This window comes from Plasmodium inui (genome assembly GCF_000524495.1).
Source record: "Plasmodium inui San Antonio 1 unplaced genomic scaffold supercont1.2, whole genome shotgun sequence".
Lineage (NCBI taxonomy): Eukaryota > Apicomplexa > Aconoidasida > Haemosporida > Plasmodiidae > Plasmodium > Plasmodium inui.
In genome coordinates, this window is record NW_008481836.1 from 174,848 (window position 1) to 197,614 (window position 22,767).

General features: G+C 40.1%; 8 protein-coding genes across 8 annotated transcripts; 5 read left to right on the top strand and 3 right to left on the bottom strand.

Annotated features, from left to right (window-relative positions):
* Positions 1-336: 336 nt before the first annotated feature.
* Positions 337-930, top strand: C922_00474 (hypothetical protein; the record flags this gene model as incomplete). Its single annotated transcript, XM_008816090.1, has 1 exon — positions 337-930. One exon carries the CDS (start codon positions 337-339, stop codon positions 928-930), a length of 594 nt encoding a protein of 197 aa, XP_008814312.1.
* Positions 931-1,921: 991 nt separating this feature from the next.
* Positions 1,922-2,665, top strand: C922_00475 (F-type H+-transporting ATPase oligomycin sensitivity conferral protein; the record flags this gene model as incomplete). Its single annotated transcript, XM_008816091.1, has 1 exon — positions 1,922-2,665. The coding sequence occupies one exon, from the start codon at positions 1,922-1,924 to the stop codon at positions 2,663-2,665; it is 744 nt and encodes a 247-aa protein (XP_008814313.1).
* Positions 2,666-4,232: 1,567 nt separating this feature from the next.
* Positions 4,233-7,337, top strand: C922_00476 (hypothetical protein; the record flags this gene model as incomplete). Its single annotated transcript, XM_008816092.1, has 1 exon — positions 4,233-7,337. The coding sequence occupies one exon, from the start codon at positions 4,233-4,235 to the stop codon at positions 7,335-7,337; it is 3,105 nt and encodes a 1,034-aa protein (XP_008814314.1).
* A 934-nt stretch (positions 7,338-8,271) lies between these two features.
* On the top strand, positions 8,272-8,894 carry C922_00477 (hypothetical protein; the record flags this gene model as incomplete). Its single annotated transcript, XM_008816093.1, has 2 exons — positions 8,272-8,374; positions 8,563-8,894. The coding sequence occupies 2 exons, from the start codon at positions 8,272-8,274 to the stop codon at positions 8,892-8,894; spliced, it is 435 nt and encodes a 144-aa protein (XP_008814315.1).
* A 1,534-nt stretch (positions 8,895-10,428) lies between these two features.
* Positions 10,429-11,175, bottom strand: C922_00478 (hypothetical protein; the record flags this gene model as incomplete). Its single annotated transcript, XM_008816094.1, has 1 exon — positions 10,429-11,175. One exon carries the CDS (start codon positions 11,173-11,175, stop codon positions 10,429-10,431), a length of 747 nt encoding a protein of 248 aa, XP_008814316.1.
* Positions 11,176-13,496: 2,321 nt separating this feature from the next.
* C922_00479 (hypothetical protein) lies at positions 13,497-16,010 on the top strand (the record flags this gene model as incomplete). The annotated part of the gene is made up of 1 exon (XM_008816095.1): positions 13,497-16,010. One exon carries the CDS (start codon positions 13,497-13,499, stop codon positions 16,008-16,010), a length of 2,514 nt encoding a protein of 837 aa, XP_008814317.1.
* A 1,534-nt stretch (positions 16,011-17,544) lies between these two features.
* Positions 17,545-18,141, bottom strand: C922_00480 (hypothetical protein; the record flags this gene model as incomplete). The annotated part of the gene is made up of 1 exon (XM_008816096.1): positions 17,545-18,141. One exon carries the CDS (start codon positions 18,139-18,141, stop codon positions 17,545-17,547), a length of 597 nt encoding a protein of 198 aa, XP_008814318.1.
* A 1,352-nt stretch (positions 18,142-19,493) lies between these two features.
* C922_00481 (rab family, other) lies at positions 19,494-20,953 on the bottom strand (the record flags this gene model as incomplete). Its single annotated transcript, XM_008816097.1, has 6 exons — positions 19,494-19,546; positions 19,691-19,727; positions 19,928-19,984; positions 20,153-20,276; positions 20,403-20,514; positions 20,719-20,953. The coding sequence occupies 6 exons, from the start codon at positions 20,951-20,953 to the stop codon at positions 19,494-19,496; spliced, it is 618 nt and encodes a 205-aa protein (XP_008814319.1).
* Between the last annotated feature and the right edge of the window lie 1,814 nt (positions 20,954-22,767).

Sequence of the window (22,767 nt, forward strand, 5' to 3'; positions counted from 1 at the left end):
TGAAATATCATGCCGGGGGCGACATCGACATAAGAGGGCCCTTTGCCTCAACTGGGGTGAGAATTACATAGGCGTACACGTCATGCCCATAGAAGGAATTTTTTTTTTTTTTTGTTTTTCATATTCTCCCCCAATGAGGTAACATATCATTGTGAAAAAAAGAGAACGAAGCACACCAATCTTTAGATAGGTTTTGTTGCAGCGCCCCATGTGGACTTCATTGAGAGATACGGAAAAGAGAGACTCATGCGCATATGAAAAAGTGTATCAAGGTGAGAAGTAGCCGAATGGGTACACTTTGATTAAGGGCCGCTGGTTCGATTAAACCCACATGAGATGACGCTTTTTAACTTACTCAAGAGCCCCCGGATTGTAGCGCACCCAAGCCTGCCTCCCCTCCGTTTATTCACAACAATCCAACTGTACAAGCCAACAAAGTTTAAACGCATAACGAGAAACCTCTATTTTAGGAAAAAATTATTCAAACTACTTACGACGAAGCCATGTTCTGAAGAAGTAGCCAAGGGGGGCAACGAAGTTAACAGGAAGGCGGACGGGGAGGTAGTCTTCTATAACGACATAGTTGATCACCCCACGAGAAAAAGACGCATTTACATGAACAATAAATTTGGAATAAACGATAAGGTCAAAATGAGAAATGGAGAAAAACCAACCTTTGAAAAAGTCCTATTTAAATGTACTACCTTGGGCTACATAGAGTTACAGCACATCATATCGACCTTTGTTAGCCACGAAAAAGATACTTTCACGGAGGAACATATATGCGCCTTAGATAATTTTTTGAGCCTACCGGAAAAAGAAATTTTTGATTACTTGAATGGGGATGAACTGATTCCACAACATCACTTGGACGCATCAGTAATAAAGCGCTTACTACGCTTTGTCCATGTGAATCACCCCCATCTCTGATACACTCCAATTCGGAGTTACGTGTGCGCAAAGCGTGTAATTTGTTTGCATAATAGAGTCCTCATTTCCTTTTGGCTGAACTGGGGATCCACGTTTTTGTAAATTTGCAGATGGAAAGGATTTCTAATTTATTATTTTTTTTTTTTTACACTTGCTATTTTATCCCCCACGTATGATCAACTCCTTTTTTAGTGCTTCATTTGGTGCTTCATTTGTTACTTGATTTGCTGCTTTTCTTTTTTTTTTCCAACCTTCTTGAAGTAATCCACAATTCAGAGTGACAATTTAACCGCATATCCGCACACCTTCCTATTTACAAAATTTACACCCCCTCCAGTGTTCTCCCTTAAATATACTGCACCTAATTTTACGAAGTTTTTGTAGAAGGAGCACAAAGATGTGGAGTCAACAGGGGATTGGGCTATCCTTAAAATGACTGCAATTTAATTGACTTTCTGCATCAAACAATTCTAAAAGGAGTTTCTCCCGCTGTGTTTTTTTTTTTCGTCAATATGGAGGAATGCATACTGCGCCCTCTTTGCAAACTCATCCGGTGAAAACGCGCAAAAAAAGAAAAAAAAAAAAATCAAAACGTCGGCTATACCCATATGTCCATGTAACTCGATTTTCTTCCTTTTTTTAGCAAAAGGATTTGATGAGCATTACGAGATAGTTCCCTTTCTTATGCGCCAATTTGTTCCCTCTTGTACTTTTTTTTTTCCTCCCTTCGTGATTGCTACTTTATACGGCAAATGTACACTGCACCTGAGTAGCAGTGACTACTTGCGCTAGCGCTGCGTGTAAATGTGGCATACGACGAATTGGAACAGCAGAAGAGAAGATCGCTTTGTTAGGGATGTGCTTACCTCGAAAGTTTCGTATACCTTTTCACTTGGGGATAATTGCTTAGATCCCCCCTTTTTTTTCCCCCCCATTTCTGTACCATTTTGCACCCATCGGAGGAACCCTGATCGACTGCGCCTGCGGCACCATGAAAGGCTTCACCTTGAAACGCTCGATAGCCCATTTGGCCATTCCTCCCAGGTGGAGTTGCCATGTGGAAAAGAAGAACCTCTGTTTCTTTCCATGTCGCCGAAGGGGCAACACGAAAAATGGCTTGGCCAGGTGGATAAGGCCCTACAGCAGCACAACGGGAGAAAAGAAAGCGGAAGATGAGCATTATCTGTCCATGGGGGACAACATCGAAAAGAGATACAGCTTAGCCTTATACAATGTGGGAAAGAAGAACAACAAAATAAACGAAATATCAAGTGACATATTATTTATAAAAAACAATTTCCTCCAGGATAAAACTTTTCTTAATTTCTTGCACACTCCAAATATTGAAAATAAAGAAAAATTAGATTTCTTAAAGACAGAGTGTAAAAAGTATAACAATAATTTTAACCCCATAACATCCAATTTTCTGGAGTCTCTATTTGATTCCAAAAGGATAAACTTTTTGCAAAAGATAATCGAAGAATTCGAATTGCTACTAATGAAGGAGAGGAAAGAAATTAAGTGTTTTGTGTACACGGCGAAAGAAATCAATAACACTGAGAAACAGAAAATTCACGAGTCCATTCTTTTTAAATTAAAGAATGAACTAAAGCCTCTTATAGAGTACAAGATAGACAAAAGCATTTTGGGTGGGCTTGTCCTGCAAATCGGCAACCAAGTGTTTGACTTTTCTGCTAAGTACAAAATTGAGAAGATTAGGAGCACCTTGTCTTAGCCGTGGATTTGCTGGGCCCTAAGCCAGTTCTTCGATGTGCACTTCCGATTATAAGTGAGTGCACCATGTGTATGTTGGCGCATACCCACCGTTATGCGCGAACTGCTCTTTGCGCGGCCCTTTGGCCGGCCAACTTCGCCACATAGGGCCGTTCCCATTACGTCCAGAGCGACTCGCACGTAGCAGTAGTAATTTTTTTTTTTTTTATAATAACCTCCCAAGTGCGCATAAGTACATGGACCCTATGGCCTGTAGTAACATTTTTTTTTTTTCTCACCTCTCAAGTTTTACATTCGCACAAGTGCCAAACTTTTTCTCTATTTTGCGCTTATTTTTACATCGACCACAGTTGCAGCTATCAAAGTGCTCCTCCGACACGGGGAGAACGGAATTTTTTGCACGGTGTATATATTTGCCACTGTGCTTCATTTTTTCTTTTTCTTTTTCCTCTTCTCCTTGTTATATTAACCCCCCATCAACTTAAGTGTCTGAAGTGGTAACGCTTTTGCGCACTGCTTGGGGCTCCCGTGTGCAGTGCCAGAAGTATGCACACCATCCGTTTTGATTGCACCTTTTTGATTGCCATACGCCAAATGTATAAATTTCGCAAAAAGGCTGGCTTCCACAGAGAGGGTTTCTCCACAGAAAGGGTTTATTTCCCGAAGCGCGTGGTTTTCAGAAGCTCTTGAAAAAGAGCCCCTCCTTGTGCGCCCCCGAGCGCTCTACATGCACATCCGTTCTTCTACCGGGGTAACAGCAAGGGGGGCTGCACTACGCCCCGTTTCACGTTCCAGTGTCCTTTTTTCCCGCCCACTTAAATTTGTTGCCGCGTGGGTACACATATGAAAGTGTCCACGGAAAAGGTATTTCCACTTTGTATTTTTGTTTAGTTTTGCCATGTTTTGCCTTTCCATATTTTGCAATATTTTTATTGTTCTTTAGTTTCCTTTTGTTTTGTTTTATTTCGCCTTATTTTTTTGTTACTCCTTTTCATTTTCTTCTTGCATGCATTTCCGCTTTTACTTGATCATCACGGCTTTACACCTCTTTATACCCCTTTACACCTCATTATAGTGCTTTACACCTCTTTATACCCCTTTACACCTCATTATAGCGCTTTACACTTCTTTATAGCGCTTTACCCCTCTTTATACCCCTTTACACCTCATTATAGCGCTTTACACCTCTTTATACCGCCACATTTCGTTCTCCGCGGGAACCAAGTCACGCAACGTATGGACGCGAAAGGGGAACTCCGCGAGGCAGGGGCTTTAGACAAACTTGGTATTATGGTTAAGCTTCTCTTTCTCAACTTCGACAAAGCGAGGAGAGAATTCCCAGTGGCAGCGCTACCTCCGTACGGCGTCCGCGCGTGAGCAGCCCACACAGGAAAGGATTTTCCCGCCCCCATGCAAACGTGACAGATGAAGCCCTTCATGTGTAAACGTGACGCGAACACTGCACACAGGAATAACCTTCAAAGGAACAGCCTGCAAAGGAACAACCACGAAGAGGCGACCTCCCGTTTGCCCCCAAGCCACCTGCCAACCCAGGCAGAGAACCCCAAATGGAGGCACTTTTCAAGGAGTTGAACTTTGCAGAAATACGGAAGTGCGTGGAGCAAGATGAGGCCCAAGTTGGAAGAGTCGCCAAATGGATATGCGCGAACAACCTCTACATAACTTTACAAATGTTGGCAAAATGCAAAAATGGGGGGAAGCCAAATCTGAAGATGAACGTAATGGACGAATTAGATGAAAAAATTAGCAACCCAGAAAACGAAGAATTACTATCTTGTACAGAAAAGTATGTCTCACTTTTGGAGAAAATTATTCTCCATTATGAGGAACTAGACGTAGAAACGAATAAGAAGATATTTGAAATTTATTCCACCGTATCACTGAGAGTTTTGATTTTTTCCAACCATGAGTTTGCCACCTACCTGCAAAAGTCCCTACTCGCCCTGATTCGAAATATACATATGAAAAAGCAGCACACTTCCCGCCATAAAAATGCCTATTCGTATAACCTTTTAAATTGTCTGCACAATCTTTATTTCTTCATCAACCTACCTGATTTTATTTTTCTACATTGCTTACTAATTTATTTGTGCTCAAATGTTAATTGCGATAGGAGCAGTACAATGGGAAAGAAGAAGGAGGATAAATTACTTATCCACACGTTGAGAAAAATTAGTCAGCTCTTTGAAAGGCTCGTCTTTCCCCTCAACGGCGGAAAAATTCTTCATGGCGAGGCCCCCTTTGATGAGAGCCCCCGACCAGGAGAGATTCCTCCAGTCCATGTTCACCCCATTTCAGACACACTGAACAACTCGGACACAAAAATTATCTACAAAATTGGAAAGACATTCAAGTTAATGTATGAAAATATTTGCTCGACATTTGACACCAATAAGTATCCAGTTAATGAAATAGAATTTCAACAGAATTACTCCCCAGAAAATGTAAATGTGAACAACTTTCTCCTGCTACTGAAAATTATGTCCCCCAACTTTATCGCGTGGGTATCAAAAGAAAAGAAAAAAGAAGAAGTAACAGCAGAAGGGAAAGCGACAAAGGGGGAAGCGGCGAAAGGGGGGGAAACTCCCCCAGGGATAATCCCCATTCCGAAAGAAACACAAACACAGTGCTACTCCTTCAAGTACCTGTACATTATAGACACCTCACAAAGTTATCCTTACGCGAAGGAAGCTTTTGACACCATTTTCTTCTTCCATTTTGTGCTTCACGCACTGCATAAGATGGGAAAGCATAAATGGGGAAACCAAATTGAGCAGCTAATGTCGAGAACACTAAACAACTGCCATGGTCTTCTGGAAAGGAATTATTACTCCCCAGGAGGATGGACTCCCACACGAATTTTCCACATTAGAGAAAAACAAGAGGTGGAACACATGAAAGGGAGAGGAAAGGAAAAGCGGGAAATAGGTGTACCGGCGGAGGGAACCACTTTGGGGGATCCACCTCATGGGAATGAAACCGCGGGCGGTACCAAACTTAGGGAAAAATTGCCACATTTGAGGGGGGACATTCCGAAGGGGGCCCCCCTAAACGAAGAACCGCTCACGAAATTACGCGACCTTCACGAAGAGGAAAAAACGACTCTGCTGGATGCCATCTTCAAGAATAGGGATGAATTGATGCTCAAATTGAAGAGCCTTATCATTTGGGGATACACCCAAGTAGATGATGTGGAAGAATGGAATTTTCTAAACTTAGCAAATTCCTTCATCTTCACGGATTACGCATGGAGTAGGCTTTACAAAAAGGGGAATTACCTACACGAATATTTATTCAAGAAAAATAATTTTTTTACCTATAACTACGCTGTCTTTAAAAGCACATACGAGTGTAAAACGTTGAGTTTTAAGTACATGGATTTTTTCTCCAATTTTGTTGCCCTCCTCGTACTTAACATGGTATCAGCACTAATCAGATTTTGCCTAAAAATGGAGGAATTACATGATGAGAAAACAAACAAAACAGATTCTCAAGAGGATCCCAACGAGAAAACTGAACAAGACAACTCTTTGTCATATGAGACGCGAGATTCTTCCTCCATAGTGGAAGGAACAAACCCGATTGGAAAGAACAGAATTTCTGTGCCCCCCGAGATGGACGCAAAAAATGGAGAACTTACAAAGAAATGTAATAAATGTGGAAGATCAGACATATTTGAAATTCCGCTTAACGAACTCAGCGAGGATGTTATCAGCGGACACCTCCCTTTAATTCCTCCACAAACGAGTGAGAACGTTGAAACTCTTTTTAACGACTTCGTTTTTATCTGCTTCAAATTGATCAGCTGTCCTTCCGATGATGTGCAGGCCAAATCCCTGTCAGTTCTATCTTGTCTTACGCCAAACATCCGTAAGGTAAGCGATTGGTATATAAAATATATGAATAGAAAAATAGACAAATTATTTGCCCTAATCGATGGAGGGGAAAACGATTATGATTACACGGGTAAGGGGTGCTACTGCTGGAAGAGCCAAGTTATCAAAAACTACGTTCATCTGAAATGCAAACTGGACAAAAAGATAAACATCAACTTGATAAAATCATTGCAAAATCTAATAAATATCTGTATGTTCAAAAATTACAATAAAGATATATGTGTAATAGTTTGTAAAAATATCATTACATGCTTTTATTACCACCCAGTATTATTCCCATTCCTATTACATAAATATATGAACGTACTTTTTTACCTCATGGAGACAGACGATGTCGACGTGGTGGCAAATTCGTTGAGGTGTCTTTTCCTACTGTTCCAGATAAATTCGGAAAACGTTAAAATATACTGCCACGATATTGTGTACAGATTGCATTTACTCTTCAATATTTTCAACCAATGGGACTTAACTGATTTGAGGAAGGAAGAAACCATCCAACTGGACACCCCTGTAAAGAACATTGCTGAAGAATACATCTCGACCAGTGTCACTTATTTTTTAAAAAAGTTTTATTTTCAAATTAAACACGTAGATAGGGCCAGCTCCGAAATTTTGATGCTCATGAAACTTATTCTGCACAGTATATATATTGCAATTTCTGCCACAGAATATTATCAGCTCATTCGTATATTTTCAGACGACCCCCTGGAATATGGCAAATATTCCAAAGGCTTCCACACTTTTGCTACTTTCTAGGAGTCACACACACACTTTGCTTCTCCTTTGAAATGTCGCATCAGGGGCGATGGAGGAGGGGGAAGGGGAAGTGTGCAACAATACCCAACCCGGTGGGTTGATATGAAATTTTTAGCGAAAGACTAAATGGAGAGCGGCATATCTCTGGAGCCGTCTGCTTCCCCAATTTTGGCCTCCCTCTGGAAAGGAGCACATAAACGTACATGTATCGCATGTAAGAGTTTATCCCGTCTTTCATAGCAATATTTTTCCCACGACATGGTGCAACCGCCCCTAGTTTATTTATTTTCGTGATTATGTATGCCTTAACAAAGGGGGCGGAAGAGGTGAAGGAATCACCACCGCACCCCATATTTGTGATTGCAACCCATTTGTACCCTACTGTGCCATATTGTATCATATTTTGCTATTTTTTTAACATTATAGACATTCGTGCGTGCCCCCATTTCACTGCTAAACGGTGCAGGCGGAAAGGGGGTCAAAACAACGCACTTTCATCATGTGCGTTCACGCAAACTGTCGCACGAGGAAGAATGAAAACGTTGTAAAGTGAGGTTACGCAAAATAAAGGGTGCGCAGAATGAAGGAAGTGCAAACATACAAAAGGCAATGCATAAAAATTGCATGACAAAGATGAAAGAAAAAAAAAAACAATTGGATCTCAAGCGCGTCACTCACCAAATGCCGCAAAAACTCACTTCTCCGTGTGTGCATTTGTGTAAGGCGTGCAAATGCGCATGTAGAACAGATTGACACAGGAGCCACGCCCGCGCGGGTACATGTGTTACACTCGAACGAGTTAAGATAAAGAGAAAGGAGAAGCCAACGCACGTGTATAGGTATATATGTTCATATACGTCCATATATGCATCCCCGCGTGCATACTGTAAGATATACGAGGAACTATATAAAATGAACAACGCCACAAGTACAAATGAAAAAATATCTGGTGCTACTCTGTTTGCTCATTCTTTCCGCTGGTCGTTTATTGGTCAAGGCGATACGAAAAAAAGATTTAAGGAGGAGCTTAAAAGGAGGTACGACTATCCTGCCAAATGTATATGTCCCCACGGGAAGTGTTCTGCTTTACCCCGAGTGGCACCTCATGGTGTAACACCCCCCGCGTCTGTTTTTCAATTTTTTTTTTTTTTCTTTTTTCTTTGCCTGGATCCATGGCTAACTCATTAAGCATTCGCACACGACTGCTCAATTTTCACTTTCCAAGGGAACCGAAATAATGAAGATCCCCAGAAGAGGAAGAACCCACTCAACTTTGAAATTATGCGAGACAAAAGCAGCCTGTCAAACATACAACTAAATTCATCCGCGCTTTTTAACATATTATCATCAACGAGGTTAATGCAAAATTTAGGGAGCCCCACTTCAGAAACCCCAATTTACAGATACATACACAATATTCACGATCACAATGAGAACAATGCTGCTGTTTTGGTTTTCATTCTCTTTGGTATATTAATTTTTGCGGTTTTGTTTTTTATCTTTTATTGCATCTTCAGACATCATGTAAATCATATAAAATTTATGAACACCACGTGATGGTTTCTTGGCTAGATGGTATTTTTTTTTTTTTTTTTCTTTTTTTTCTTTTTTTTTCTTTGTTCTTAATTTATAATTAGCTAGTCAATTAGCCGTTTTTAAGGTTTGCCATCCTGCGCAGGTGTCTGCAAAAGTGAAAAAACACACATATGTGTACGTTCATAGGAATACACACACCTTGTCCACGGGGCTACTCCCATGGTACCACCATGCCATTTCTTGTGCTTAACTGCAAAATAGCTATTGTTCGAGAGGCACAAAATTAGTTGAACGGGAGCGTGTATGGAAACACCTATTGCATATAAGTAAATGTAGCGACAAAAACACAGGAATTAGAAAGGACGATAAAGAAAAAATCGTTTTGGGTCTGTTATAACGTGTATTATTACAAAATTTTGAAATTCCCTCCGTCTCAACAGAGGTTTGAAAAATTCTCTTTTTTCTTAACACGTAAATGTCTTTCCACTTTATGGGTAAAAATGGTCTACACATAAAGTCGAAGAATGCAAATGATCGCCCCGAGGAGCTTCTACACACAACAGAAAATCCTCTCCAACGGTGTTGCTACGGAGCGTCAATCTGAATTTTCTGCTACACATGTGCAGGTTGCGTCCCGTCCCTTGTAGTGCATCTTTTGTGTGTTCAAAATTTAAGGAAAAACACCCGAAATCTGGATGGCACCACTTTTTTCTCATACGTAAATAGGGAAGGACGATTATCAAGAGGAAACTGCTAAATGGTTTGTTATCTTGTCTTATAAGTAGAATTTTTTTTTCCTGCCCCATATTTTTTGGTTCCCCTCAAACGGGCCATGTAATATTTTTTTTTTTCAGAGTGTGGCATCAGAGTACATAAAAATGGGGGCATCGAACGTTTACTAACTTGAAAAAATGTTCACAGGTAAACAAAAACAAGATGATTTTTTATTATCCCTTATGGTTGCCTTTTTTCTCAGCAGCGCATTCATTAAGAGGTAAATAAAAAAAATATGCACTTTGGGAAAAAAGCATAATGAGGACTAAAATTAGGGACACAAAAATGGAGTAATAATCACGAATGATCAAACAAGTACAACACGACAACATCGTTGGGGTAGAGAATAAAAAAGGACAAATGGACGTAAAGTTACGAAAGCTCAGACAGCTCGCATGTTAAACAAAAACTGATGAGAAGGTTATATCAATAATGCGCGAATTGGCGGGTCTCGGAGGGAAAAAATATATCAAAATTGGCAGCTGCAAATTCGCAACAGGGACAGCACCAATAGCAATCGGACGGAGGCTAAAAGAACAAACAAAAATAACTGAAAAAAAATGCAAATGGGGGGGAATGATGGGGAGTAATACCGGCGGAGGCACCTTCGGGAACTTCAAATAGTTGCCCGATGAGCGCGCCGGTAAGTAGGAACAGAAGATAAACGGGAGAGAGGGAAGGATTTCTCCTATTGATAAAGACCCATAACAGTAGAAATCCCCCTGCATGTAGGTCATAAATACGTTCCAAGGACACATTCCAACGCTGACATGGACAGGAGCTACTTCTTTCTATAGAGCAATTCCTTCGTTTTGTTCATCACTTCCACAGCTCCGGGAATGATTTTATTCCTAATAATTTTCAAGTATAGTATTAAATTTTTCCCCATTTTGTTCAGAATAAGGGTATTGTCGGCGGAAAAATTATTTTTCTTTTTCATGTCATTGAGGAAGTCCATATCGTGCTGAATAACATCCATTAGCTGCTTAATTTCAGTTTTAAAATTATCTAAATATTCTTTATTATTTTCACAAAGCATAATTAACCCATTTAGCTGCGACACGTTGCTACACATGGTGGTGTACCGACTTGAAATTTCGTCAAAGGCATTCACCAAATCAATGGCCTTCTTATCTATAGACAAATTTGGGTGTATAATATATTTTAATTCATTTATATATATGAAGCAGTTCTTACATAGTCTCACTTTTATATATTTTAGCTGGCTGTCTTTCATCACATCTATGCTTTTTACACAGTACATACAGAATATCTCTTCGCACACTTCACAGAAAACTTTGCTCGTGTTTATGTAATAAATTTGCTTCACGCTAGTTTTACAACTTTTACAATAATCCCCATCCTTTGTTTTTAATTCGCTTGCTTTTAAAAACATTTTCAAATCGTATGAATTGTTATTCATTAAAATTCTCTTTAGCCAATTTTTTCGCGGATCCACTTCGTCCTTTGCCATCTCCCTCTTCTCAAGAAAGCTCTTCGTCAGATCTCTGCTTATGCGGTCGTTCATTATATTTTAGGAAAAAAAAAAAAAAAGAGTTACGTGTCCACTTGTCCCCCCTAAAAACACACACAGTTGTGCTGGTATATTGTCCTGAATATTTTCTCAAATCAGTGGATTATAACTCTCCTACTACACAGCCACCAAATTGTTTTCATTAAAAGAACTTATGGGGTAGAAGAAAGACATACAACATAAAAAAACTTAACGGGATCGGAAAGAGCACAGTGGGGACGCATCAATCAGTGTCTAAGCTGCGCCCTCAATGTGTGCGATTATATTTTAGAGAAACGGTGGTTGCGTTTTCTTTTACTCAGGTCAGTTCTTTCCCCCCACCTGTTCCCATGTGCAGAAAGGGACATGTACTCGCGGGGATGTTACAAACGTATGCAACCCCGTCTGCTTATTCGTAGTTTCTTTTCTACATAGGAGAAGCTACTCCGAACTGCTAAGGAACACTGCACGAGGGGACATTCAAGACGAACGGGCACATACTACCAGGTTTATAAAGGCAGAAATAGATGCAACATAATGTAGCCACTACGTAGTGCCACCTTACGGGTGGAAATTGTACTAACTGGTCAGAAGAAAAATGGAAGCCGCAGCAGGGTACGCAAAAAAAAAAAAAAAGGAAAAAATAGGTACATGTAAAAATGAAAAATCGTACAAATGAGAAGGTAAAAAAAAAAAAAAAACGTACAAGGTAAAAGCGTCATAATGTAACAGAAAAAAGAAGAAAAATTCAGATATTTGATATATATTACGAAAACTTTTTACATCACTCTTTCTTGCTCTTGCATATATAACTTTATATTTTATTTGGTCTTGTGCGCATATTTTATTTTGTTTATTTTTTTTCTAATCCTGCCACAGGTTGTCGTGGCTAACCTGCGAGATGAACTTTTCGTAAGCATTTTGTTTTCTTTCTGACTAGGCAAATATTTTTCAGGTGAAACCTGTACCCCAATATTCATATATTACGATTTTTCTTCTTTAAAAAAAGTACTTTTTTTTGTAGGAAGAAAGCACAAGAAGAATGGATGGAATGGATTCTGTGCATATTCTTCCTGGTTATTGCTCTTATGTTGTATTCATTTTGATGGCGCTTCTATGCCTCATGGTAGCTATTTTTAACGGGTCGCATTATGAGGTGAAATCCCTACAAAAATACATTTTTTTATTTTTTTTTAAACTTTTTACACGTTTCTCCCTTTTTCGTCGAAGTATATATATTTTTCCTCTTAACACATAAAAAGGGGAACGAAATTTATGAGGTGTTAAGCTCTTCCAAAAAAAGGTTATGAGCGTTTTTATCCTCATATTTTAAAAGTAGAAGCTTACGCGTTCTAACTTATTTTCTTGCGGCAATGGTGTCGACATATATGCTAATATTTGAACGTTTAACCTATTCTCACCGATGTATTTCTCTTTTTTTTTTTTTTTTTTTTTACTTCACGGGTAAATCCCCAGCAAGGGTTATCACTACATGCACGTTGATATGTTGTCACAATTGTTCACGCACATCTGCCATACCTTTTAAGTAGAAGTCCAGATATTCATAAGAGGTAGAGAGGCACACAGACACATCTGTATATATATCTACCTCTCCGTGTGTACACGTACCTGTGTACAGTTATGCGAACCTATGTACTGTTGAACTAATCGTTTTCCTGCATTATGTGCAACCGGCTTAGTAACCATGCACACACCATCTTCTGTGCACATGTTGTTCTGCCGCGAAGACTCTCTTTTAAATTATCTCTGATTACCAAATATGCGCAATTTTAAATACGAAGGCGTGACACAAATGTGCATTTACTTTTTGTTGGCTTCCACATTGGTCGCCTCCCCCATTTGTTGGCTCCCGCATTTAGTGTCTCCCACATTTGTGTCTGCTTTTCACATTAGTTAACAATATTCACGAACATGCCCACTCGCATGTGAGCAATTACCACCTGGACACAGTGGCACGCAGGTCAGTGCAAGGGGAGAAGCAGCGTGTAGTTTATCCCAACTGATACATATTCTTCCCCCAGTTGGCAATTTTGTAATGTGAAGCAAGCTGGTCAAACTAGGAGTAGAATAAAAACACAGCTTTAACGAACACCAAATTTGGAATAGCTCATTGGTACAGAGAAGAACGATCCCATTGGGACCGTTTGGCCATCTACCAATTAGGGTTTGAATGTGAAAAGAATGATCTATTTTTTTTTTTTGACAACGGGATTGAAGTATCTCTTCCTATTTAACTACACACCGAAATCGCCGATCAGAGTAGCCTTTTAGCATATAAGCATTTTTAAAAAAAAAAAAAAAAAAACTGAAGCAATATGAAGGGAAAAAAACAGAAGAGAGACCCAAATGAAAATGAAGGAAGCCAAAAAAAGGATCCAACAGATTTAAAGAGAAAAAAATATCCCAGTAATGGACATGATTATGATTCGAAGATCAAGGATGAACAGTATGATGAGAATTACAAAATAAGCTCGCCGGAAGTCAATACCAGGAAGAAGGGAAAAAAAGAGGAATTAACTACACATTCAGAGAAGAAAGAAGCCGAAAATGTTCAGTTTCGATCAGACAATAGGGATGGCGAGTACCCATCTAATGGCGAAGGCCCCTCAATGAGTAACGTACCAATGGGGAAGGTGAAAGAGACGCAGAAGGTGAAGAGGGAGAAGCAGTCCATTAGTAAAGGTGAAGGAGAAAAAGGTAATCCGAAAGAGGATGCCAACATGAAGAAAGAAAGCAGAAGGAAGGAGAAAGATCGTATTGATCATTCAGATTCCTCCTCAGGGTTTTTATTAAAAGGGAGAGACATGGCCATAGATGGGGAGGGAGCAGACGAAACAGGCAACCGGACGTTAGGAAGAATGGATAACCGCGTTCCTAAGGAGGGAAAAGAAGAAAAGAAGAAGGAAGAGGAACAGCCACAACAGTTGCAGAAACTGCAACAGATGCAGCAACAAGAGCAGCCACCACCGCAAAATCCGCAGGAAAAGGAAAAGCTAATGATGAAAGAAATTACAAAGTATTACGGACCAGTGAAAGTAAAGAATGCAAACAGCCAAGTTGGGGAGGGAGACATTTTAACCCTCAGAAACAAACTAAACACAAATTTGAAGGTTTCAGATAGTTTCGCTATAGTCCACTTGTCGTCCCCGGAGGATGCAGATAACTATTTAGTGTCTCCGTTTATTTGCGAAACCAGGAAGAGTCTAAAAGCGGAGTGCGTAAAGGGAGGCGCGAAGGAGGTACCCAAAGTAGATGACCACCTTAAGCGCGTCCGATCCAAATTGCCCCTCGAAATAATGGACAATTTAATTTTTAAAAGTAAAACCCATAACTACGACAAGTGGGTACCAGACTGCCGCATCTTACTAGTGACCGGACTACCATTCGACCAAAAAGAAGAGTACATTCTGCATAGTCTAATAGACCTCTACTATCAGAGCCAAGATAGAGACCCTATATTGGAAGTGTTAGACATAGGCAATTCTGATTATTTGCTTGATGCTCTGAATTTATATGCAGCTGTGGAGGAGCATTCGAGCAAGTACGAATTATTCGCAGACCATCTGGGCATTATCAAATTTGGTTTACTTTTCGGATCAAAACATAATGCAAGTATAAACGTGATAGATGACACGTACTTGCTCTTCAACCTCAGTGAACTCTGTAGAGCTAATCCCTTTTCTGTTGGTTCTATTGGAGTACTCTATTTTAAGAATGAACAGTGTGCCAAGAATTTTTGGATATCTTTTAAATTGTCTGCTACTTATATGTATGAAACATGCGTTAGGTTCATCCCAGACAAGAACGAATTGAAGGTCTACATCGAGGCATCTATATATTTTGTCATCCCTGGTTCCCTCTTCGTCAACATAAATTATGCTCAACTCAATTTGGTACTTAACACCTTACAGCACAAGAGACCGGCTGTCTTCGAGCAAATTAATAATGTTAAATTAAGGTATCCAGACAAAACCCTCTGGGATTTGATTTCTGCCAACGTGCCTTTGGATGATGCGATTAATGAGGAGGCCCCTGCACAATCTGCCGTGAGTGAAGGAAGCCTAGAGGGAGACGATCAGCTCAGAGGAACATCTATCGGCCATTTCAGTGGCGGAATGATGAGTCCCGCTGAGGGGGAAATCAACCAAGATGCCCCAAGTGGAATTGGTGAAGAGGAAGATGACAACGTGGTGAACGATGTACTGCAAGATGTGCGAGAAGGAGACCGCAATTATGAGCGGGATTACGATGATAGCCAATCATCCGGTTGGGCAACAGATCAGGTCTTTAATGAATGTGATTTTGAAAACTCTTCTGATGAAAATGATATGCAGGAGATGGAAGACGCGGAGAATACACTTCTGAACAGAATCCACTGTACCCCAAATTTCCTCATGCGCATTTACAATACGCACATCAACAGGTACCTACTGGACAATGACCTCTTCCTGCTAGCATGTCCATACTTAGATGAGGAATCGGGAAAAAAAGTAGCGAACTTCTTAATAAAGCTTCACCTACTAGATTGGACATTTAGCGAAATAGATGATGCATGCTACTTTTACCTTTTCAAATCCATAATAAATGTTTTTGCAGTATCAAAAAAAGTTTTTAATGGAGCCTTTAATTATGAAGTTTCCACACTCTTTTTGAAATTGCCCTTCGGATTAGTCCCGGGTGTTTATATCCGCATGACCCCCATGTTGCCTAGCAACCTGAGAGACCTCCTCTGCGTGACCGACGGCCAAAATGTTGGAGGAAGTGACGGAGGTGAAACAGATGAAGGATGCGAAAGAGGTGGGGGGATCGGCGGAAAAGAAGAAGAATGACGAACACGCAGACACAGACAATTCCGTCCTAACACCAGCTTGAACTCCAAGGGGGAAAAATGCATCTAGAAAAAAGTTAAATAACGAAAGAGCCAATTCACTGGCGAAGGAAACTGTTCAATCGAAGTCCCATGCCATGGATTTAATCCCTGAAAAGGGCTCTGGGTGGGGGGTTGACCTCCGCGGTGAGGGAAGTTCACCCTTGTAGGATAATCCTCATGAGGATAGCAACCTGAGCAGAAACCTTTGTGACAGAAAACACAGCAGCAAATTTTACTGCGCCACTAACTAGAAAAAACTGCCACAGCAATGCTGACCTCACAAAATAGAGGAGAACAAAATAGATGATCACGAAATAAATGATCACAGAATAGATGATCACAAAATAGATGATCACGGAATAGATGATAACAGAATAAATGAACTCCAGGGAAACTTTGGAGAAGAAGAAAAAGAAACTCAACCACATCACGCAGATGTACATAAATAATCGAAGTAACAAAGGCAGCTCCAAAAGTCTGGATCGGCAGGATACATGGCACATATGTTGCGCCTCACCTTTTGCATCTCACCTTTTTTTTTTATTCCGCAAAAGGATCAGCTGTGGGAGGGTGAAGGGCTCGATACAAATCGTGCGTATTCGCCGTGGCACTTGATGAAGTTATCGTATGATATGGGTGATGCACTGACCAGACGGGCGATGCCCAATGTGCCTCACCATCCATAACTCCAATCCCCACGTTGAGTATGTTTTTCTGAAAATTTTATCACACAGGGTTTTTTTTTAAGTCTATTCTTTTTTTTTTGTTTCATTTATTACCCTTTTTAACAGCCGCGTTTATTGTTCCCAAGGGGGCAAAAAAAAAAAGGAAACAAAAACATTCCATCGAATTAAGGCTCTCCCATCCTGCCATGTCGTCATACATATACAAGTGTCTATATGTATGTACATGAGCGAATGGAGGATATGTCTCCCCAACCTTGGTGAGTGAGAAGCAAAAGGAATTCGCTCCGTTGGGGAGTCCTTTCAAGGAGTGTGGTACCCAATTTTGCAGCTCAGACTGCCAAACTGCTAAATTGAAAAGTGAAACAAATTGATGAAGAGAACGGGTGAATCGGTTTTGCGCTTTTTTCAGAATCTACAAATTGGTTATAACAGATATCCACCGCTATGCTCCCCTTAGGGACTATTTTTTTGACGCACTGCAAATACGGTTTAATTGGACTCTTGAAAATGTTTTGTGTAGCCTCTCACTTTTGTGGTTCTTCCCTATTGGGCTTTTCCCAGTGGAATGAAACACAAACGGTTAAACAATATCTTGTCAGCAGTTCTGGTAAGTCTCGAGTGGGGGGATAAATGTGTACGGCGGTTTTTTGTCACCAAATTGAGCACAAAAAAAAAAAAAAAAAAAGGAAAAGGAAATAGGAACAGAAGCGGGAACAACAAAACGGGAGAAGCCAACCAAACGGCACCGCAAATGAGGCAAGTGTAGCAAATCAGATATGCTCGGTACACACTGCAAAGCAGCAGGCCTCACTTGAGGGACTCCACAAAGCTCGACTTGTAAGTAGCCGGGCCAATAGACTCCTCACTGCCAGATTCGGAGATTTTCTGCATTTGTGGCAGCACACTCATCAAAATTAAGAAGAAGAGGAAAATTAAAAAAATGGGACTCTTAAACAAATTAAATAAATAAAAATTCCTTTGGGGCATCAAAAAATCATACACCTTCTCAGCCTCAAAAACAATGTTGGTAACCATCAAGTTGCTCGTTTCAAAAGGGGATATCTGCTCATATGCTTGGACAACGTAAACCTTGTCATTGTTTTTCGTGACGCTCTTTTTTACATTCACTTGGTACTTGCTAAATTCAATGTATGGATGATTAACAAACATGTTGTAGGTTCCTTCCTTTACGTCTGTAAAAATAAATTTCCCATTTTTGTTTGGCTTCTTATATATATCTGAATCGAGGTATACGGTACAATCTGCCAAGACGTTCAAATTCCCTTTGATTGTTCCTTCTATGTAGTTGTTCTTCAACTCAATGGCTGGTCCTTTGCTTTGAGTTATCCCCATTAAGAGTAGGCAGCAGGTAATAGCCACCACAATGGCCCTCACTATGTTCATTTTGCTCGCCAGGAAATATTACCACTGCAGGGGGGTAGCGCGGCAGTTAAGAGGTAGCCTTGCTACAGGTACTTCACATTAACAACTCCTTCTTCGCCACGCGTACAACATATATAATGCTCCTTTTCGTTCGTATCTTCGTTGGTAATACTTTTTCTTTTTCAGTGCCTCTGTATAGTGCGCACTTTTCTTTGCTGTTCCAAATCGACTGACATTCAACCTTGCGCCCTTCCTCCTATTTTAACTGTTCGCTGATGACACGAAAAAAAAAAAAAAAAACGTTTGCACATGGCGAGGAAAAACTAGGTTGGAATGTTCCCCCTTCCTGTTTGCGTTGCATAAGTGGTAACGAAAAAAAAGGTAACAAACTGAAGCGATTGTTTCGGATATATGCTCACGCTGCTCTGTATTTTAAATTTCTTTTTTTTGTTGTTTTTAATGGCAACTCCTGTCACATACATATAATGTATATGGTCATATGCACCTCCCGTTTACCCACTGGGCTGCTCTAAAATGAGAAGCAGTTCGTTTCTATTTTTTTCTCTTTCCACTGTGTAGGTATACATGAAGGGGAGTAGTACATATTATTTTAATTGTGCCCTTCATGCGTCCCCCCTCGGTGGTGTAGCTATCTCCACATCGGCTTACAGATGAAGTAAATTCGTCAAGTATAAGTCAGTGGCGCGCGTGCGGTGTTGGGAACAAGTGGAAAAGGGATAAACTCTCGTGTACGGTAGCAAAATTCACATCCTCTATCACCACGTTGAACTCCTCATGGAGGACATAAATTATACCTTCCAATCTTTAAAACGGGCTCCTAATCGTTGCACTGACCCGATTATGCTATCCCGTAGCCTCTCTTCTCAATGTTCGTAACTTATGCTGCACAGCGCAGGGGGTGTGTTACCCAACTTTTACCAGCCTATGGGCCCCCCTCTTTTTTTTTTTTTTTTTCCCTCCTCAGTTTGGCGGAGAATGAGGTGCAACAATAACGGAACATAAATTCCTACACTTTTTTTTAAAACATTTAATAAAAGGAGGAGTAATTTCTACTGTTTTTTAAAAAGAAAAAAAAGAATAAAAACATGTGCGAAAACATATTGCACATGTACACAATAAATCGTATTAATCGAATCCTCATTTTTTAATTGACATCAAAAAAAAAAAAATGGAATTACACAAAATGTTGTAACTTTAAACACTTTACAGCGGGTGAATGAATTACTGGGGAGGACCAAAAATTGGTGGCAAAAAAAAAAAAAAAAAAGGAAAGGAAAAGCATATAATTTGTCTGCTATGGTCTGGTTTTCTTTCTTTTTTTTACCTACCTCCTTGTGGGTGTTAGGCTTATATTATGGGCCACTGTAATATAACACTTCCTTGAATCTCAAATAAATGCGGCTTGCTGCGTATATAAGAGGGGGGAAAACAACATGGGTCACGACATGGAAAAGATGAAGGGCAAAATCGACAACAAACTCGAAATAACAATCACAAAGGAATGCTACGGTGACCACTTTATTTTGCATAAGTGAAATGACGTGTATACCTATCTTTTCAAAAAGGGTGTTAATATTCTCACCAGTCTGCAAAGAGAAAAAATGTCAGGAAGGATGAAAATTAGCATTTCGCTCCTTTTTTATCAGAATATTTTTGGTTTTCGTTATTCCATTACTTGTAATTCCCCCACTATGATCACCTGGGCATTTGCATACCGCCCGTTTTTCTGCACATTTTCGCATTTTCCCACACGTGCCCATGTTTTAATTTATTTTTCAATTTTTACCTTAGCGGAGCATTCAATAAAGGACACATTTTCCTGTTCGCAGAACTTCATCACCATCTGCAAAGTAAAGGAGAAGGGACAACGTCGCAGTTGTGCGTCGTAAAAAAAAAAAATGTCAGCTCAAAAGAGGAAACAGCCAACAGACAGGGTGAGCATTAATATGGACTGTGCATAACATATGATCCATTTTCTTCGCCATTTTCATTTTTTTCTCATTCTTCTCACCTCTGAATTCAGTTTTTGTGGAAGGTCCTTTTTATTTGCGACCACCATGATGCAGCAGTTTCGCGATCCATTCGACTTTATTTCATTAATCCAGTACTTGAGCGAGTTGAAGGATTCCACGTTGCTGCATATTTTTGGGGGGTTGGGTTGGGGGGTGAAACTCATGGTGCAGATGCGCACCAAGAGATTCCTCAACGTGTGAATCCCGATATGTGCAGCGCACGCGGGGAGGCAAGTCGCACGGACTTACTTAGAGTCATACACGACTATGGCCCCGTAGGCATCGCGATAGTACAGCGGCGCCATGGACCGAAATCGCTCCTGCCCTCCGGTATCCCAAATGTGCAGTTTCATAGTGGCTCCTAAAGGAGAAGCAAAACAGACACTCGATATATCCTATGTCATGCACATCCGTTCATGCGCATTTTGCTATCCGTGAGAGAAGAGAAAGGTACACTACAACACATGACAGTACAACACAATGGAATAAAGAGCCTCTTACACAGAAGAATGTGCACATATAACGATATAGATGTGATCGCGGCCACCTGTGAGTTCTTACTTACCATTTTTAAGCTCAATGGTGTGGTGCAGAAAGGCAGCTCCTATTGTCACCTGGTGCTTATCGGAAAAACGACCGTGGCACAAGTATAGGGCGATACTGGACTTCCCAACTCCACTGTCCCCTAATAAGACAATCTTCACTTTCGTATCGTTTTTTTTTTGCTGCTCCGACCCGGATGTCACGATGTTGATGTTCCTGGTCGATGTGGGTCTCTGTGAACTCGATGTGCATCCCATGCTTGAGCATACAAAAGGCGTATATGTACAAGTGGGGGAGGGGTAGGAATAGAAGGAAGCCAGAGAGTAGGTGCTTATCTATGCGTATACTTCTCCCTCTTCGCCCTACGGTCTACTCAATTTTAACTTCAATGTGTGCTTTCCTTTTCTTTTTTTTTTTACATTCTTTTCCGTATCCCTTTCTTATTTCTGTGTCATTAAGATGGTGCGAATTCACAACAAAATGGAGTATCTCCTGAGGACCTACATAGCTACTTTATGCTTTGGAAGAAAGAATAAGTTTTTTTTTTATTCTATTCATAATTTAGTTATACGCGGATGCACACAAAATGGAGTTCGCTATGGGGTTAAGAGAGCGACCAAGCATACGCGTTTCACCGCATGCATACAAATTTATACGCGCATTCGACTTATATCTGTGGGCATTCCACAAATTGAGAATATGCATTCTTCGTGAAAAACACTTATAAACGCATTCTTTACCTCCTTCATTTTCCCCTTCCTACGTTGCAATGACAACTCTTTCGTGCTTTCCTTATATCTGCGGTTTTATTTTTTCTCCTACTCAAGTTGAGAAAAAAAAAAAAAAAAAAAAAAAAAAAAAAAAAAAAAAAAAAAAAAGAAACTTTGGGGGTTCTGGAGAAATATTTAAAAAAAAAAAAAAAAATAAGGAACGCGGGGCTGTAGGTGATGTGAAGTCCATAGAATGTATGCAGTGACACCCCTTCCTACTGAATAAGCAACTTTTCTTTAATAAAAATCATTCTAGAAGCATTTAATCCAACTCGTCCGTGTTCCACACTACATACGTCACTGAACAGGATTCATCGCCAACTTACTACCATGAGGCGCACAACACGCATGGGTGGCTAATTTACCCTACGCTAATCATACAACACACGAAGAGAAATATATAAAGAAACCCTACTGCCAGAGATCTTCCCGTACTTCTTCACCACAAAAGGGTATTTAAAGAGGAATCCCTCCCCAAAGAAATTGAACAACGGAGCGATTCTCCAATTTTTAGTAGTCCAGGAGTTTATACCTTTTGTTCATGTGAAGAATGTCCGAAAAGGGAAAAAATAAGAAACCTTATCACCCCTTTCGAATTAACCCTCACGTGCTTAGACACATATGTGCGATCGCTCTAAAACCGCTACACATGAAATCTATTGACGCATTGAAAGAATACGGCGAGGCAGGGTAAAAAATAAGATCCCCTTAGAAGGGATGATGTTATTTCTATGCCCGACTCTGGACATAACAGATGATGTTATAAGGATGAGTGAATTGCGCTCAAAGTCCATATTTGATTCACCTGTAAATTACATTCATTTATAAATATCAACATCTGTTGTGTCCTTAAGTGAAGGAGAATTCCAAGTAAAATGAAATTCTTTCACAGCCTAATCAGACATATTTGCTGCATAATTCAATTCTAAAGAAAATTCCCACTCTCCTAGTAATAAGGGACATCTCTTCGTGTAATTTCTAAATATATGCCAAAAGGTTTATTCATCGCTCCATCTTTAGGTGATAGAATACACCTTGTGCGCAGCCAATCTCATTTGTCTCATTGGTATTAGTAACATACATAAACACTTAAACCAATATTATCCACACTTAATAGTAAGATATCAATAAAGCACCTCAATGAATCCAATTGACTCATATTTCTTATGTGGGAACCATTCTAGAATATATATTTCCTTATATACGGTATAGATGTAGAATATTCTCATAGTATTCTATTACAACTATTTATATAGAGTTTAACCTTGCATAGGCTAACTAGTCCTCACCCCCTTACACGA